Source organism: Strigops habroptila, chromosome 4 (assembly GCF_004027225.2).
Source record: "Strigops habroptila isolate Jane chromosome 4, bStrHab1.2.pri, whole genome shotgun sequence".
Classification (NCBI taxonomy): domain Eukaryota; kingdom Metazoa; phylum Chordata; class Aves; order Psittaciformes; family Psittacidae; genus Strigops; species Strigops habroptila.
Window position 1 is genome coordinate 82,038,754 of NC_046358.1, and position 15,324 is coordinate 82,054,077.

General features: G+C 39.5%; 1 protein-coding gene across 3 annotated transcripts in view; it reads left to right on the forward strand.

The window, feature by feature from the left end:
* Window positions 1-15,324, forward strand: part of SDK1 (sidekick cell adhesion molecule 1) — a 411,662-nt gene that overhangs the window by 251,163 nt on the left and 145,175 nt on the right. For all 3 annotated transcript variants that reach the window (XM_030484559.1, XM_030484561.1, XM_030484560.1), the window contains exons 7-9: window positions 347-458; window positions 1,418-1,608; window positions 9,900-9,983. In XM_030484559.1, the coding sequence (XP_030340419.1) occupies window positions 347-458; window positions 1,418-1,608; window positions 9,900-9,983 (387 nt within the window). The remainder of the gene's footprint in view (window positions 1-346; window positions 459-1,417; window positions 1,609-9,899; window positions 9,984-15,324) is intronic.

Below are 15,324 nucleotides of genomic sequence, written 5' to 3' on the forward strand. Positions count from 1 at the left end.
AAAATAAAAGTGCTCAACAATAGAAAACCTTTAGGATGCTTAATTTATTTGCTCTCTATTTGAGAATGGCCCCTGCACTCCATCTGGGAGTAGTTCTTGCGAGTTGTGTGTTTTGAGTGATTCTGAGCTGGGTATATTGAAACAGTGTGTTTGTACAGTTAATGAAAGCCCTCGAAAATGGTCATGCTGAAGATGTCCCATGAATGAGGAAATTAAAATCCAGGGTGAGAGTGAAGAGTGAAATTTGCAGCTGTGTTGCTTGACAAGATCCTTTGTCTGGAACCCGTCAGTCCTCCCCATTTGCAGATGTATGGGGTCTTCACAAGGTTTCTTTCTGCCCATGCAGGTGCCACAGACCCGTCTGACATGGTGGCTCCCGTCATTGTAATCCCTCCCCAGAACACCAGCATCGTAGCAGGGAGCAGCGAAGTCACGCTGGAGTGTGTGGCCAATGCAAGGTATTGTAAAAGCCACAGCGGGGTTATAAGGAGCTAATTTTAATGCAATGTTCTGTTGGAGAAGGACATAGGAAGTTATTTTCTTTTTTTGTTGTTGTTAATTTAGTATTTGAACCAGAATGCTTGCTCTTCAGAGTAACCTTATGAATAATCTTCTTTGTCCAACATTACTGAATTAAACATACTGATTTTTCTGAACAAATAAGCATATAGGCAGAGTTACTTTCCCACCTGGTACTCACACAGTAAGGGAAAGGAGTATAGTGTTGTTGAATCAGCAGACATTATCTGAAGGAAGAAGTTATGTTAAAGGTTAATATTTCAGCTGTATTGCCTACTGACATGCAAGGTGATACTGTTGAACAGTCTGTGCTCCCTAGTAAATAAATTAGTGAGGATCTCCTATGAAGTAATTTATTACAGACACTAATTTTACAGTGATTATTGCTCAACTGTTCATAATGCACTGTAATATAGAGTTCACAGCATTCCTCCTATGTTTCCATCTAGTTGGCCTTGAATAACATTGAATTTCAGTGGAAGTAAAGGGTTGAGGTCCTTGGATGACAAGAAGACCAGCTGATTCACTTTCTCCTGTGAGGGCAGAGATGTTCCTGATATGATTAATATTGTTTTGGTAATTGAGTTATAATGAAAGCACTTCCCATGCAGCTGATTCCCATAGCAGTATTTACTCCTTTTGCTTAGAGAAATCAAATTATTAGCACTTAAGTTCTATTGCTGTATCAATTATCTGTACTTGCATAATGCCACTTGAATAGTCTGTAGTCTTGATGTGTAGAAGTTATATATGAATTCACTGCTTAATGGTGAACCTCAGGGATAAGGGAAACAGAGAAGTTCTATAACTTGGATGTAACTGCAGACAAAGTTATTCTGTAATATGTATGTCGTATTGTTGTACTCTTGGTTTTGTTCGTTTGTTTAAACCTTGGCAGACCTCTTGAGAAACTAAGCATGACCTGGAAGAGAAATGGTATAAAAATAACCAGTGGCATTAGCAGTTTTGGGAGACGACTCACTATCACCAACCCAACCTCTGCTGATGTGGGGCTGTACTTCTGTGAAGCCAAATTGAGAGACAGCACAGAGGAGCCAGCAAGAGCAAGAGCCTTCCTTTCTATAATGGGTAATTCTCAAGGCAATGTGATTTTTAGTAAAATAGTCTCTGGACTGAGGTATAATAGGAAATAAAATTGATATCTTAATATTTCATTGACCTTACATTTGAACCTTTCTTTGGAGAACAGAACAAAAGAGGTGAAGGAGGGTTATCTTCCAAATTAATTCAGCTGTTCTTTCCCAAGAATATAAATTCATCAAATAGATTTTTTTAAACTCTGATGTGATTCTGAATCCCCTATGAAACTATACATTTAATCAGGAGTTGGGGAAATACAATAGGCAAATACTTACTGGGCAGTTTCCATCTGGGCTTTTAGATGCATTAAATCCTGATTAACTCCCAGCTTGCTTACATCTAGTTTTAATATGTCAAGTGCCTGTATTTCCGAAAGAAGCCTTTTAGGAGCACTTCTGTGTGTCGTCTGTTGCAAGTGCCAGTCAGGGGGCTAAGGATGTTCCTGAGCACCCAGGCAGGCAGATATCATTAGTGAGGTAACAAAAGGGAAAAGGAAATGCCATTAAAATCAGTGCTACATGCTAGACCTTCAAAGGAGTCTTTGGACTTGATATTTTTAAAGGGACATTGGTGCCCTTTCACTGCCTGTTTCCACCATCACTACTGTGCTGGAGTTTTGTTGTGGCAAGGAGGTTGTCATTTGGAGATGGTAGTTACTGTGTATGTCATATTGTGATATAATAATGCAAATTTGCACACTGCACACAGTGCACAGTTTCTTAGGACTTGTAAAATAAAAGAGATGTTTTAGAATAGAGGCCTTTAGATGTTTTAAGCCACAGCTGGTCATGTAAAGCGTAGCTTTTATCTAACAGTCCCAGTAATAACTGTGTAAGTGTCCTGGAGAGGTTATTGCTCTGGCAATGATTCAAGTCTCGGTGTTGATCAGAATTCATGCACATGCATTTCTGTAGTGCGTTGCAGAGGGAATTCAGCATGCAGTTCTCTAGACTCTTTTGGCCTTGTGAAAACACAATTTTAAAGACTGCTGTATGGTCTCTATTATAGTAGTTCATGCTAAAGGAGAAGACAGCTCTTCTCTCTGCAAGCTCTATTCCAGGCTCATTTGTAGCACTGTGTCTCTATTATATTTGTTATCTACTAGATGAAGTTTGGTTCCAGTCTTTTTCTTTGTACTCTGGTTCTTAGAATTATTACCTCGCAGCTTCCCTTCCCTTTAAGGAGCAAAGACTTATTTCACTTATTTATGGCTTTTGTTTAAACTCTTCCTTATTCATAAGATTTTAGTGTAACTAGTGTAACTTTGCGTCTATGCTGTCAGAACCAGTCTAATGCAATACTTAAAGCAGCCTCTTGATTAAGATAAAAGATACTTTAATACAGTTACAGTAAAACTGAGAAACAATCATCAGGGAATCATTGAACTCGCAGTGCTGCCTTTCTTTTAGTAGCTTACCTGCTCTCTTAATTTTAAATGCTTTATTTATTTCTTATCCAGTTTTAGGGGCTGCCAGGGAATAAAGTTATGAAAAGGCCTGTAGATAAGAACAAGGAGATGAAAGAAAGCAGAAACAAATTGGTTACCAATTACTTTTATTTCCTTCTGATGGAACAAGACACTTCAGTTGCAGGTGTTTACTCAATGTGTCAGCAAAGCCTGATAGATTTCTTTATTTATGAGTTTCTTGAGCTGCAGGATGGATCTCTAATTCTAAACAGGAAGGCAAATCAGAGGATTAGTAGTTAATGCATAACTTATATTCCGCCTTAAAATTCTTGACTGGATCTGGCTGTTGTTTAATTAGTCAAGGGACAGGTTCTAGAGGAAAAATTAAAACCTAAGGATTTTTGCAGTGTATCCCTCATAGTCTATTGGAGTAGTACTTACAGAGAATCAAGTATGCTTGTCCATTTGCATGCATAAAATATTTGTAGTGTGTACATGTTGATAGTGACCTGATAATGAGCTGTACTTTTTGGGAGAATAACACAGTGTGGACTTAATAAGGGGTCTGACTAACAGAAAGAGGAAATTATGTTAATACAAGAGGTTTGTTTTCAAAATCATTGGGAGAAATCAAATACAGACCCTCAATAGTATGGTAATGAGAACTTCTGTGGATTAGTAGAGAAAAATAGTTTGCTGTGGACAGGTAGAATAGGAGTAGTGATAAAAAGATGCATTAAAGATACCACAAATACTGAGTTAATCAAAGCTTTTTTACAAATTTATCAGTTCTTGCCTTTCCCAGCTAAGAGGAGTCACACAGTGGGCTCAGATGGTGACAAGAGCTTTATCAGAAGGCAGTGGAACTTAGTACAAGGGCATGTACTCAGTTCAAATGATTATCCGTGACCTGCAATATTATCTCTGAAGCTTTTTTGCGACTGTTTCTGAGAGTACATCTTGATTTGTAAATTAACATCACAATAACATTTCAAAAATCTGAATCTTTAATATAATAGAGTAGCATTGCATAAGCGAGAAGAAAATCCTCGTGTTGCACTGCAGCTTTCTTCTGACTGTGGCAAAGAGCTTTCTGACATCTTCATATTGTTCCAGCAAAGATAAACTGAGGTGGTTCCAAACCTTGGTTTTATTAGCTGCAGTTGCTATAAATTTTTAAAGGGTAGCATGTTCTTCAGTTGGCAGAGTAACAGTTTGGGAAAGATTTGTTGCAGATTAGATAAGAGCACATTTGTTTTATCACTAACAGTTTGAAGATTAAGTAATTTAAGGAGTCTTCTCATGAACAAACCAATTTGAAAACTGAGCTAATCTTAAATTCTTTTGCTCCAGTTCTGCAAGTTCTGTTAGCGACAAATTGCAGTAGTCGTTTTTTTTAAGTGACTGTTCTATGGGAAATTCTGAATTTTAGGAGCTTAAGAAAATGAAGAATGAAACCTTTCCACTACATGAAATCCATACTGCTCTTTAAATTAGATGCAGTCAGAAAGTAAAATCTGAATAAAATGGGGAGAAAAACAATTAGGAAGAATAGACTGGTATGATGAGGTTGTACGGAACTGAGCGCTGAAGCCCTGATGGCCTGTCTGAAGGAGTAGGATGGAATAAAGCAGAATCACAGTAGAGGACTTCCCTTCTTTTTGGACCATTTTTTGCCCAAAGAACTACATTAATAGACATATTCTTATCTTGGTGTTCCCTTGGGAGAATTTTTACATCCCAGCTGGATAGCTTTCTTTCTGAAAATAGGGATAAATAAGGGAGTGTTGTAGGTCTGTGTCTCTCTTAAAGGCTACCCTGGTTCTCACTGGGTGCAAAGGATACAGCTTCATGGGATTCAGGAGAGCATCAGAAAAACTGAAACAATAGTATGGAGGGCCCTGGCTGGGCTGTGAGATGAAGTATAGGGCTGTTCCACTTCACTGTACTTCTCCAGGAGCATCTAGATGCAGAAGGATCGTCTTTGTGCATGCCATTGTTCATGTATTTGCATTGCATGTATCTGTAACTGCCAGAACAGAAGTTACTTTCCTCTGTAGCTAGCCACCTCGATACCTTGCGCTCACACCTCTGGAAAAAACAGCTCTGGTGGCTCTAGCTTAGACACTGTGAAACACTACAAATGCGGTCTTGAAAGCAGAGGAAAGAATCTTTCATGATGGTTGCGTTTACGTATTGCACTGACGAATGCTCAGCCTGTCCCCAAGCACACTCCTGGCCAACTCCCCCCAGTGTATATACTGAGCCTGACATTTCATGGTATGGAATATCCCTTTGGCTAGTTTGGGTCAGCTCTCCTGGCTGTGCTCCCTCCTGGCTTCTTGTGCCCCTCCTCACTGGCAGAGCATGGGAAACTAAAAAGTCCTTGATAAAGGTAAGCACTACTGAGCAACAAGTAAAACATTGGTGTGTTATCAGTGTTATTTCATACTAAATCCAAAGCACAGCACTATACCAGCCACTAGGAAGAAAATTACCTCTATCCCAGCTGAAACCGGGATAATTAGTTTATGGTAATGCTAGGGAAAGGCTTCCATTTTTAAGGCTTAACTTTCCTCTTAAATATGCAGGCCTGAATTTCTGAGTGATGCAGGAATTTCAGCTTTGGAGAAGCCCCTGGGGCTTTTTCTGTTCTTTCTGACTTTCATTTATGTATCTGGGATTAGGTCATACAGCTCCAGTGCAGCTTGAAGGGTACGTAACGGATGCTGACTGCTATCTTTTGAATGTTAAAATCAGTGACCATGTAACTCTGCGTGGGGGAAGTTAGAACAGTATGAAATTTTGCAGGCTCCCAAGGGTTTTACAGAGAGGCTATCTTTTCAGTGATGTCTGTAGTGCAGAAACCCCCTGAAACTCTCAACAACTATTAAAAGCATACATTTAAATTCAAATATTCTTTTTCCCCTTTGCTTGTTCTTGACCCTTTAGTTAAGATCAAACACCAATACAATATCTGAACAATACAGTATCTGTTTCTTTCAGTCTAATAGGAGATGTGACCTCTCTCATGGCGTAGCATGCTGCACTGCCAGCAGCATGAACTCAGTGTAATGGGTCCTTTCCTGTTCTGGCTATTCTATTCTGTGATTCTATAATTTCAAAAAAATGTAAATGTTTGACCTGATACCCACAGACTACTGTCATTCCTCGAAATTGCAGTGTCTGGGGCCTTGTGTCTGGCGTGCTATATAGCTTGGAAGACATTGTCATTTCACCACACATATTAAATTTCAACACATGATTATTGCCTACAACAATAAATGTTCAGATTCATACTGTGTGATTCAAAGCAAGCCTTATAAATATGCAATAAAGTCACATATGCAGACAGCCAGAATGCCCCCTCAGAATGCCATCTGACCCCTATAAATATTGCTGTGCTTTTATGGGCTCTTTTTGATAGGTATTCACCAAGTGGTCTATAACCCAAATTGAGATACCCTGAATTTTTCACTTGCAATTCATGCTGGGCTGCGGGCCCTCAGGCACACACTTGATGTGCAGATGATAGATATGAGTCATCTGAAAAAAGAGGAGCCTAGATTTCAGTTGTCTAGCACCTGTAACTAGAGCTGTTTCTTCCACAGCCTGAGTTCTGTTGAAGCCTCACTGCAAAGGACCTTTACAGCATCCATGCTGCTAGAATAAGACACATCCATGTGGAAAAGCAGCAGAGCTTGCTTGGAAATCAGTGTTTCATTTCCCTCAGAGCCCTAAGAGTATACTTGCTGTGATTCTCTCATTCCTTAAATCACCAAGACTAATTTTCCATATATATCAGACTTGGGATGCCACAGAAATTATGTCCACGTGGTATTCTAGAACTTCCAGAATTCCCTTGTGAATTAGCCTTGTCTTCCCACCTAGGCTTGTTTCTATCTCCAGGCAGCAGAAGCAGGTAGTTAACAATCAGTAAATTGTAGAGGTGCTTCTGGAGGGTTTTCTATGTATGTGCTTATCACACAAGAATAACTCCTCTACATGCAGTTGTCGCCTCAGCCTCTTGACCCTTCTGTGTCAATTGTAGCATTTGGCAGGGCTTCCAGCTGCTGGAATGGCTGTGAGAATGGATTTCAGCGAGCTTTAGTGTAAGGGAAAAAGTGGGTCTGGGCTTCATGAAGGCCGGAAATTATATCTGTTGGCACATCTACACCCTTAAAGTCCTCTGGGAGCTTTTCTGGCCGTTATACTGCATCTTTCTGCTGCTCCTGCTCTTTTTCTGTCTCTTCTGTTTCCATTTCTCCCCTGCTTCTTTCACAAAAGAGCTGATGTGACTCTTCCTTTTATAACATCACATCCCGTTTGCTAAGTGACAGTTGTCACTGACTTGAAGTTCCTTGTCAGGTAATTCATTGCCTGATACCTGCTCACCTAAGCATCTCTTAATGTAGTAAGTTTCTTCGGGGGTGGCAGAACAGCCTCCCTGGGATTTAAAGGAAGGAGCACAGATTGTAGGAGAGGATTTTGGGAGAGACACTGGGAAAAAAGACTGTATAAATATGTCAAGTATAACTGCAGGAACAGTGTGCAACAGCACCCTGTTAGTGGTCATGGAACCACTAACGTCTTTGAGGTCACATCAAGTGCTTTGCAGCTGGACTGCAAGCCCATGTTGAAGATAAATCCCCAAATTTATCACTGCTGTGAGAATGTGTTGCTGATCTAGGAGAAAGTTTGGGAGCTGGTAGTTGAAGGTTGCCTGTTAAGGTCAGAGTGCCTTACAAAAAGGAGAGTGGAAGATGTGCAGTCAAGAACCTCCCTGAAAGGAGAAAAACACACTTGAATCTCACTGACTGAAGAGACATCCATAGAAGAAACCCAAAGTTAGAAGGGAATGTCTGGATGTAGGGGTAAGTGTCTGGATCCTGTCTTGATCCTGTGCTGCTTTGGCCACCTTTCCCCTTTGACTTGCCTCATGATCAGATTAAATTGTCATAGAATGAAAGATTGAACTTTGGTTTTGAGACATGGACAGATGGACGCTTACCTGTGTGTCCATAAACGTACACAGATAAGCAAGGTGAAACGTTTGGAAATGAAAAAGATAACATTCTGCAAAGTGGAGCACAAGGAAAACATCAGGCAAGGCTTGGAGGATGGTGTGAGAAGAAAGGGTGTACTCGGAGCTAAACATGGACTGAGATGAATTACAGAGGACTCAGCAACTTAATTGATCAAACATGTCAAACTGTGCCATCAGTGAATTTCAATTAAATGTTCAGCTTTTCAATTTGTTGTTTAGACTAACGCATGAGATCATATGCAATAAATCACAACTTATTATGCATGTTTATTAATAGCTTTATATTTAGGCTGTGAGGATCAATAATGTTAACATGTATATTATTAGAATATAACAAATCAGGGAGGTCGTTTTATTGGTTTTGCTGGGTAAAAGAGTATTCCAGGCTATTCTGCAACCTCCCCTCCTCCTCTGCACGGTATGTTTAAGACTTATATTGATTGACTTTATTTGGAATGGATACAGAATTGTAATAACCACTGGTGCTCAAATAAGACCCCAGTTCTATACACTCAAGCTTTTATTGTAGTTAGTGGGAAGGAGGGCTAGGAAAGGGGGTTTTGTGTTCGAATCCGGTGCTTACTGATGTGTACCTGCTGGCACGTCATGTCATCCCTGTGAGATGGTAGCAACACTTGTTATATGCAGGTGGTAGCAGGAGAAGGAAGATTTTGCAGGATAAAATTATGTGATTTTGGTTTTATCTAAGAAAATATTAATGTCCTATCGATAGTACAAACTGCACGTCTGGTTTTCAGATATGTCTGGTTGAAGAGAGTTGAAAGAAGGGCAGCTCAGATGACCTTGGATCTTGTTAGAGCTTACTGCATTTTTTCAAACGTACTTGATTTCCTTAAAAATGAAAATCTGAGTAACTTGTTGTCACAATCTACTTATTATTGTCTTTTCTGTATTTTCTAAAACTTACCAGTGAGTTTGTCTATGCTACAATAGAACTCTAGTTATAATCAAATAAAATGCTTCTAAAAACAGTGCTCAGATGATAATTGCATTGAACAGACTATGACAGCTTTTAGTTACCATGATAATTACTGCAACCTTAATGCCTGTGGGACTTTGACATGATGCTCTTCAATTTTATGCTGCATAGAAGAAAGAGTTACATGACAGCATACTCTACAATTTCTGGAATCTTGTCTTTCTTTAATTAAATGTCTAATATCTTTTCTTTAGTCCTAATGATAAAGTGTGGATTTTTATGATTATTACTAGAACTTCAATTAAAGCATTAAATCTGTTTGCTTTCAAGAAATAAAACAGTTGAGAAGAATTTTTTTTAATCATGCTGCACTTGTCCTCTGATGCCAGCTCCCTGACATGCTATGGCACTTTATTTGACATGCTTCATGCCTTCACAAGGTGGAATTTAGTTCAGACACTGAAGCAAACTATCCTATAAAATGCTGTGTTGTAAATATGAACCTTTATAAACCTCTTGGGAGGGCCTTTCTGAACAAAGAATTAAAATGTTCCATGATTCAGGCCTATAAAATGAAAAGTAGCCCCTGCTCTGAGTATTAATTTGCAGTGCAAACCCCTAAATCTTATCTTATATTGACCTGACTCTTTGAAATTCATACTCCATGTAGCAAAAAATGGTTGGCTTTTTTTAATGATACTTTTACTACTGGAAATAACCCTTCCAAATAAAGACAAACTTAGAGACACTAGTCTGTTTGTAACACGCTATTAAATGCAACATGTGTGAAGGGTTTATAGGATGAATATCTTTAAATCAATAGCAATTTTTCATTTTGCTATGACTTTCTTTGTTTACTCCTGTTTGCTTTCCCCATTCTAAAGAACCACCGTATTTTACGGCTGAACCTGAAAGCATGATCTTGGCTGAAGCGGAGAAAGATGTCGACATCCTGTGCCAGGCGATGGGTGAGTGTGCAGAGGTGTTCCATGTTGGATATCTCTTATATATATGTGTATATCCAGTACTGAAGAAAGCATCTTATAGAGACGTTTAATGTTTTAAGGCTTCTGCCTTGTTGCTTATCATCACAAAGCCCAGCTACAAGGAAGAGTGATGGCCTTTGCCCTTGGAAAATTGGGCAGTCCTTGCAGTTCACTTTACACACGAGTAATTGCTGGCACGTTCATGTTTGTCTGTTGGGCAGGGCAACTCCTGCTCCTTTTCCCTCTGGTAGCCTGCCTTTGCTGCTTAGTTGTCACTATGTAATAGACATCAGTGTCTTGAGCCAGAAAATCAGCTGAGATGAATGTATGGTTATGGAACCCATCATTTGCAATGTAAACAGTATTGTCAACAATTCCAATGTCCTTTTTCTAAACATTATGGAACTTTTATACAGAATGGAAATGTCAGTAACTGTAGCATTTAAGTGTAGTTAAGAATCCCGCAGGAGGACTATAACAGGCAGCTTTTAATTGGAATGTGTTTTAATAACATAAAAGGCTTCAAATGTCTAGAATTCCAAACTGGATTTTAAGATTTAGTTTCAGAGAAATAGAAGCATCTACTATTTTAGCAGCCTGGTAAGATTAGAGCATGTTTGCCTATGTCACCAAATTGCTCCATGACTTTGGCAAGTGACTGACGTTCTTGTTGTCTCACTTTCCCTGAAGCTGAGTTTAACAATCAATACACATAAAAGTGTCATGAGATCCTTAGGTAGAAAGTACACAACCTTGATTAAAGGAACACTCAAACCCAACTAAGAGCTTGTTTGGATGGGTTCTTTCTCCAGATCGGAGCCAATAAAGCTATTCATTGTGTGATTATAATATTTCCACTATGATTTAAGCATTTTTTAATGCTTTATGTAGGAAAGATTCAGCACTGTTTTTCTAGAAGGAAGCTTTGCAAGTAGTGTGATAAGCAAACGTGTTGTAAGGGTGCTCTGATTTAGGATTTCAGAAGCCTTTCAGGAGATTCTTATAGAAATGAAGCTATGAGGTTATAAGAGACAAGGTACCATTTGCCGAGGTATCTTCGGAGAGACCACCTTCAGCACCGGAACGTGCGGAAAACGCAGCGCTCGGGAGTCTCGTTCCTGAGGGACCGGAGGCACGGAGCAGCCCCAGGGGTCGGTCAGGACCCGCCCGGAGCCGGCAGCGCCGTGACCGAGCCGTGACTGACGGGGGCGGGCACAGGGAGCCCTGAGCGCGGGAACGGCGCGTGGCGCCTCAGGCAGTTTGGGCGGGAAGGAGCTCGGGAAGCGTGAGGTAAACTCAGCCCCGGGGCAGAGAGAAGGGGCTCAAGGGTGGCGGCCTCTTGGCATAAAGCAAAGAAAACGTCCTCTCTGCTGACCAGAAAGGACGTGGTGACCCAGATGGAGGTCCCTCATAACTGTGTAGCTGTCCAGGAATAAAAATTATTTAGAAAAACAAAATTTATGGAAGAAAAATCCAGTAAGAACTATTAGAGAGCTGTGTGTATGCAACCTCTGGCTCAGGAAATAGCTGAAGCACAGATTACTGGAGCTGAGAATGTGGAAATAGCGTTCTGTCCTTGGGCTGCTCTTGAGTTTTTGTGTCTGAGCATCCAAGACAGGATGATTTCAAAGGAAGGAGATGTGACTAGCTAGACATTTATTCTGCCTTTGTGCCACCAACCTCATGTTTCAGCATGTGTTAGGGCAAACATATTGGCATTTTTTCAACTGGAAAAGATTTCTGAAGTAGCAGAATGAAAACTAAGTGTTGTATCATTAGAGAAATTGAGTTACAAAGCATTTTTGAGGTATTTTTGTTTCAGTACTACACAACAATTTGGTGACTCTGGACTATCTAACTGTCACTGAAAAAACCTACCTGCTGTCTCAAATATCTTTCATTATTACAGTAAAAAACCCTAAACCTGGAAGAATCAGGGAGAGAAGAGGTTGACTTCTTTCCATAGGCATTACCATTATCAGTGGTAATAATACTCTGCAGAACATGTGTTGACTCTCTTTTTCCTACCCTAACTCTTCCCTTGAGCAGTTTTATTCCCAAGGGGATTAATAGGGACCTCACAAGATGAAGGCTTGTTGGAGATATGGGAACCCTTAGTGGACAAAATCATTTATTTCTGCTGAGCTTTTCTAGTGCATGTCTGATTTGCTGATGAATATGGTGCAGGAGCATGGAAACCTGTCTGGACGTGGATTATTTTGCTAAGTATCTGCAACGCAGACTTACAAGGGGCAGGTGCTAGTGTTAAACATAGAGTTTTGATCCATTATTACCCAAATCTGGCAGTTGCCAACATTTAAAAAGACGGTAAATGAAGGTTGCTGCCTCCCTGCTCTGAGGTAGGAGCTGTAATAAAGTACATGGGAAACTGCAAAGCTGCCCTGTACCTTTGCTACAAATAGGAAGACAGATTGTATTTCTCCCAGCCCCATCAAGTTCTGTGCACAAAGACCATTTGCCAAGTCTTGGTGCACTTTGAATGTGTGAGAGACAGATTATTTTCACAGTATAAACAGAGATTAACTGTAAATAAAATTGCAACTTGCACAGACTAGCTTTATACTTCCCTGTAATGGAGTTTCAGTGTATCAGGCTGCACGGTAACCATGCTCTGCCATATATCTCTCAACAGTTGCTGATGCTGCCTGCATTTTCAATGGCTTTCCTTTAAATGCTTTTTCTTATTTGCTTATAGAAAGTTTAGAGCTGCAGGCAGCAGTGGTGGTGTCTAGGGAGTGCAGTTAATTGGACTTTAGTTCTACCTGTTTAGACAAGAAGACGCAAAGATGCTTTGGGGATTCCCCAGTAACCCACTGGGATCTAGAGAAGGCCATAAAAAATAAATAACAGAAATGACACGGTAAATACTTTGAGTCTTTTATCCAGGTTCTTAAGTAAGTTAAATTTGGCAGATGGGAAAACTGAGCCTCAGATTGCGTAAATCATCTGTCCAAGGTTAGAGAGAAAGTGGCAAAGCCAGCACCAGGGTCTGTTTACTGCCTTCCCTTCTCCTCCATAACACTAGATTGATTTGTCTGTGAATAAAATAATAGTGCTGCATACATGCTGAGAAATAAGCCTATTTTATTTGTTACTAGTCTTTTAGACCACTCTAATCTCCCAAACAGTAAGGTAGGACTGATACTGCCTGGGTAGAAAAGTATAGTCCAAAAGATCTTTAAAGTGTTTTCTTCTCTTCATATTTTTTTTATTAGAAGTGCTTAGAGAGGAAAAGAAACAAAATTCTTTTGGCCATGTGGGCAGAAGAGTGGGAGAGGAAAGGAAACTGATTTTAACCATTTTTATAGCCAAAGAGGTAGCAAAGTGATAAAATGCGTACAACTTGGAAGATCTCTCTGGGAAGATCACTACAGCCCAAATGAATGCTGCTGACAGGCATCAGAGTGCTTAGATAAGATCCTATTATTCAGACTCATAACTTTGAGTAGGGGAAGATATCCGTAACCGAAATGTAGAAAAATAGAGATGGTAATATTCAGTTTGTCAGCTGAGTTGGTGATAGGAAGGTGTATCTCTCAGTGATTATAGGATTAGAAGGTTTGCCAATACTGTTATTAGAATGGGATTTATGGAATGTCACCAGTGTTAAAGGTTTGAGTGTACTGAATGCAGGATTTCATTATTTCCTAGGTGCCTATCAAGGCTAATGTGTGTGAAAATGGAGTTGCTATTATTTAAACTTGAAATCATTTCCAGGCTTCTCAGCATCAGGAGAACTATTCCATTTTGCATCGTCTGTTTCTTCATTACTCAGTGATAATTTGTGTTTGCCCAGGAGGATTTTCAAGAGATGAATAACACTCTCACTGAGAATTCTGAACATTGAAATTTACGCTAATTCTGTATATGGGCTGTTGTATGAAATTTAAATTATGCCTATTGCAAGCATACTTTACATCTATCCTCTGTCAGGCAGTGCATTCTATGTAGTGGATTTCTTCCTGAGATGATTACCTTCAGGACTATGGGTACATTTTATTTTGTCAGCAGAACAAAAGCATCAGAGGTGATTGTAGTAAATGATACGTGTTTATAAAAGTAACAGCAGCAATTGAATGTTGTTTTTCAGTCCTTCCATACGTTGTTTGTACATTCTCTCCAGGAGCTGATATAGCTTTTGTCTGTATAATAAGTACACTGAGAGAAGATATGAATGGAAGTATGATACAATAGTATTTAACTTTGGGATTTTTAAAATGATAATGATGATAATATAGATCTTCCCGTAGTGCTTTCACTGTGAGAACATTAAATCATTGCCAACACTGCAGTAAAATTCATTGTCTGCAGATTCATCAGTGACATCCCATCCTTAATAATTCTGTGATACCTGCCTTTTTTCTGTTTGGGCAAAGTGCACTCACCCATGAATTTAAGTCCATAGTTCCTTCCCTTATTACAAGGGAATGTGAAGCTCTGAGGTTTTAAGTGCTAAGTATTCAAAAATAGCTACCAATTGTGAAAATGCCATGTTTGGGGCTGACATAACTTAAATCAGTTTGATACCCTTGTGATCCTGTGATTATCTAATCACAAAATATCTGCTTGGCTTTAGATCCCTGCATAGGGCCCTCAGCATTTGTTCAGTTAGGGATTTCTGGGATGTAAAGGTAAAACATTGCCTGATAAGAGGAGTGGGATGGGAACATCTGTGTATGACTGTCCTAGGCCACAACATCTCTTGAAGAAAAAATAATACTACACTATTTGTATATCCTGAATTTAAAGCCACTTCATCCCAGCTGACTGGGATATGACTGCAGCAAAAATATGTGTAGCATAACTGTGTCAGGGTTTGTAGAACATGCACATGAAAGAAAACAGGAATAAATGGGACGCAAGTTATATCTAGGGTAGGATTTTTGTTTCTCCTAATGTCTGCATTTGTCAAATAACAGGTGAAGCTTGAGAATGAATAAAAATAAAAATAATTTAAAGCTGTCCCATTGTTGGCAACATGCTGTTTGTACATCAGCTCGAACTAAGCTGCCAAATTAGGACTTGGATACAGCCATGGGAGCACTTAATTTTTTATGTGTAATTTGCCATTTCCTTTTTATTTTGACATCTTCACTACAGTAGCACAGAGAAATCTTATTTGGGATGGAAAAGTCTTATAGAATTGCTGCATTGCCACATTGCTGGTGTTTAAGTAGCATGATTCTGGCTTTCAACATGAAATTGCTGTAAATCTCATTTTGTGGTAGCATGAAATATGATTGGGCGAGGAAAGTTATTTGATAACATGTTTTCTCAACGTTCCCCCTTTCACTGTTTGCTT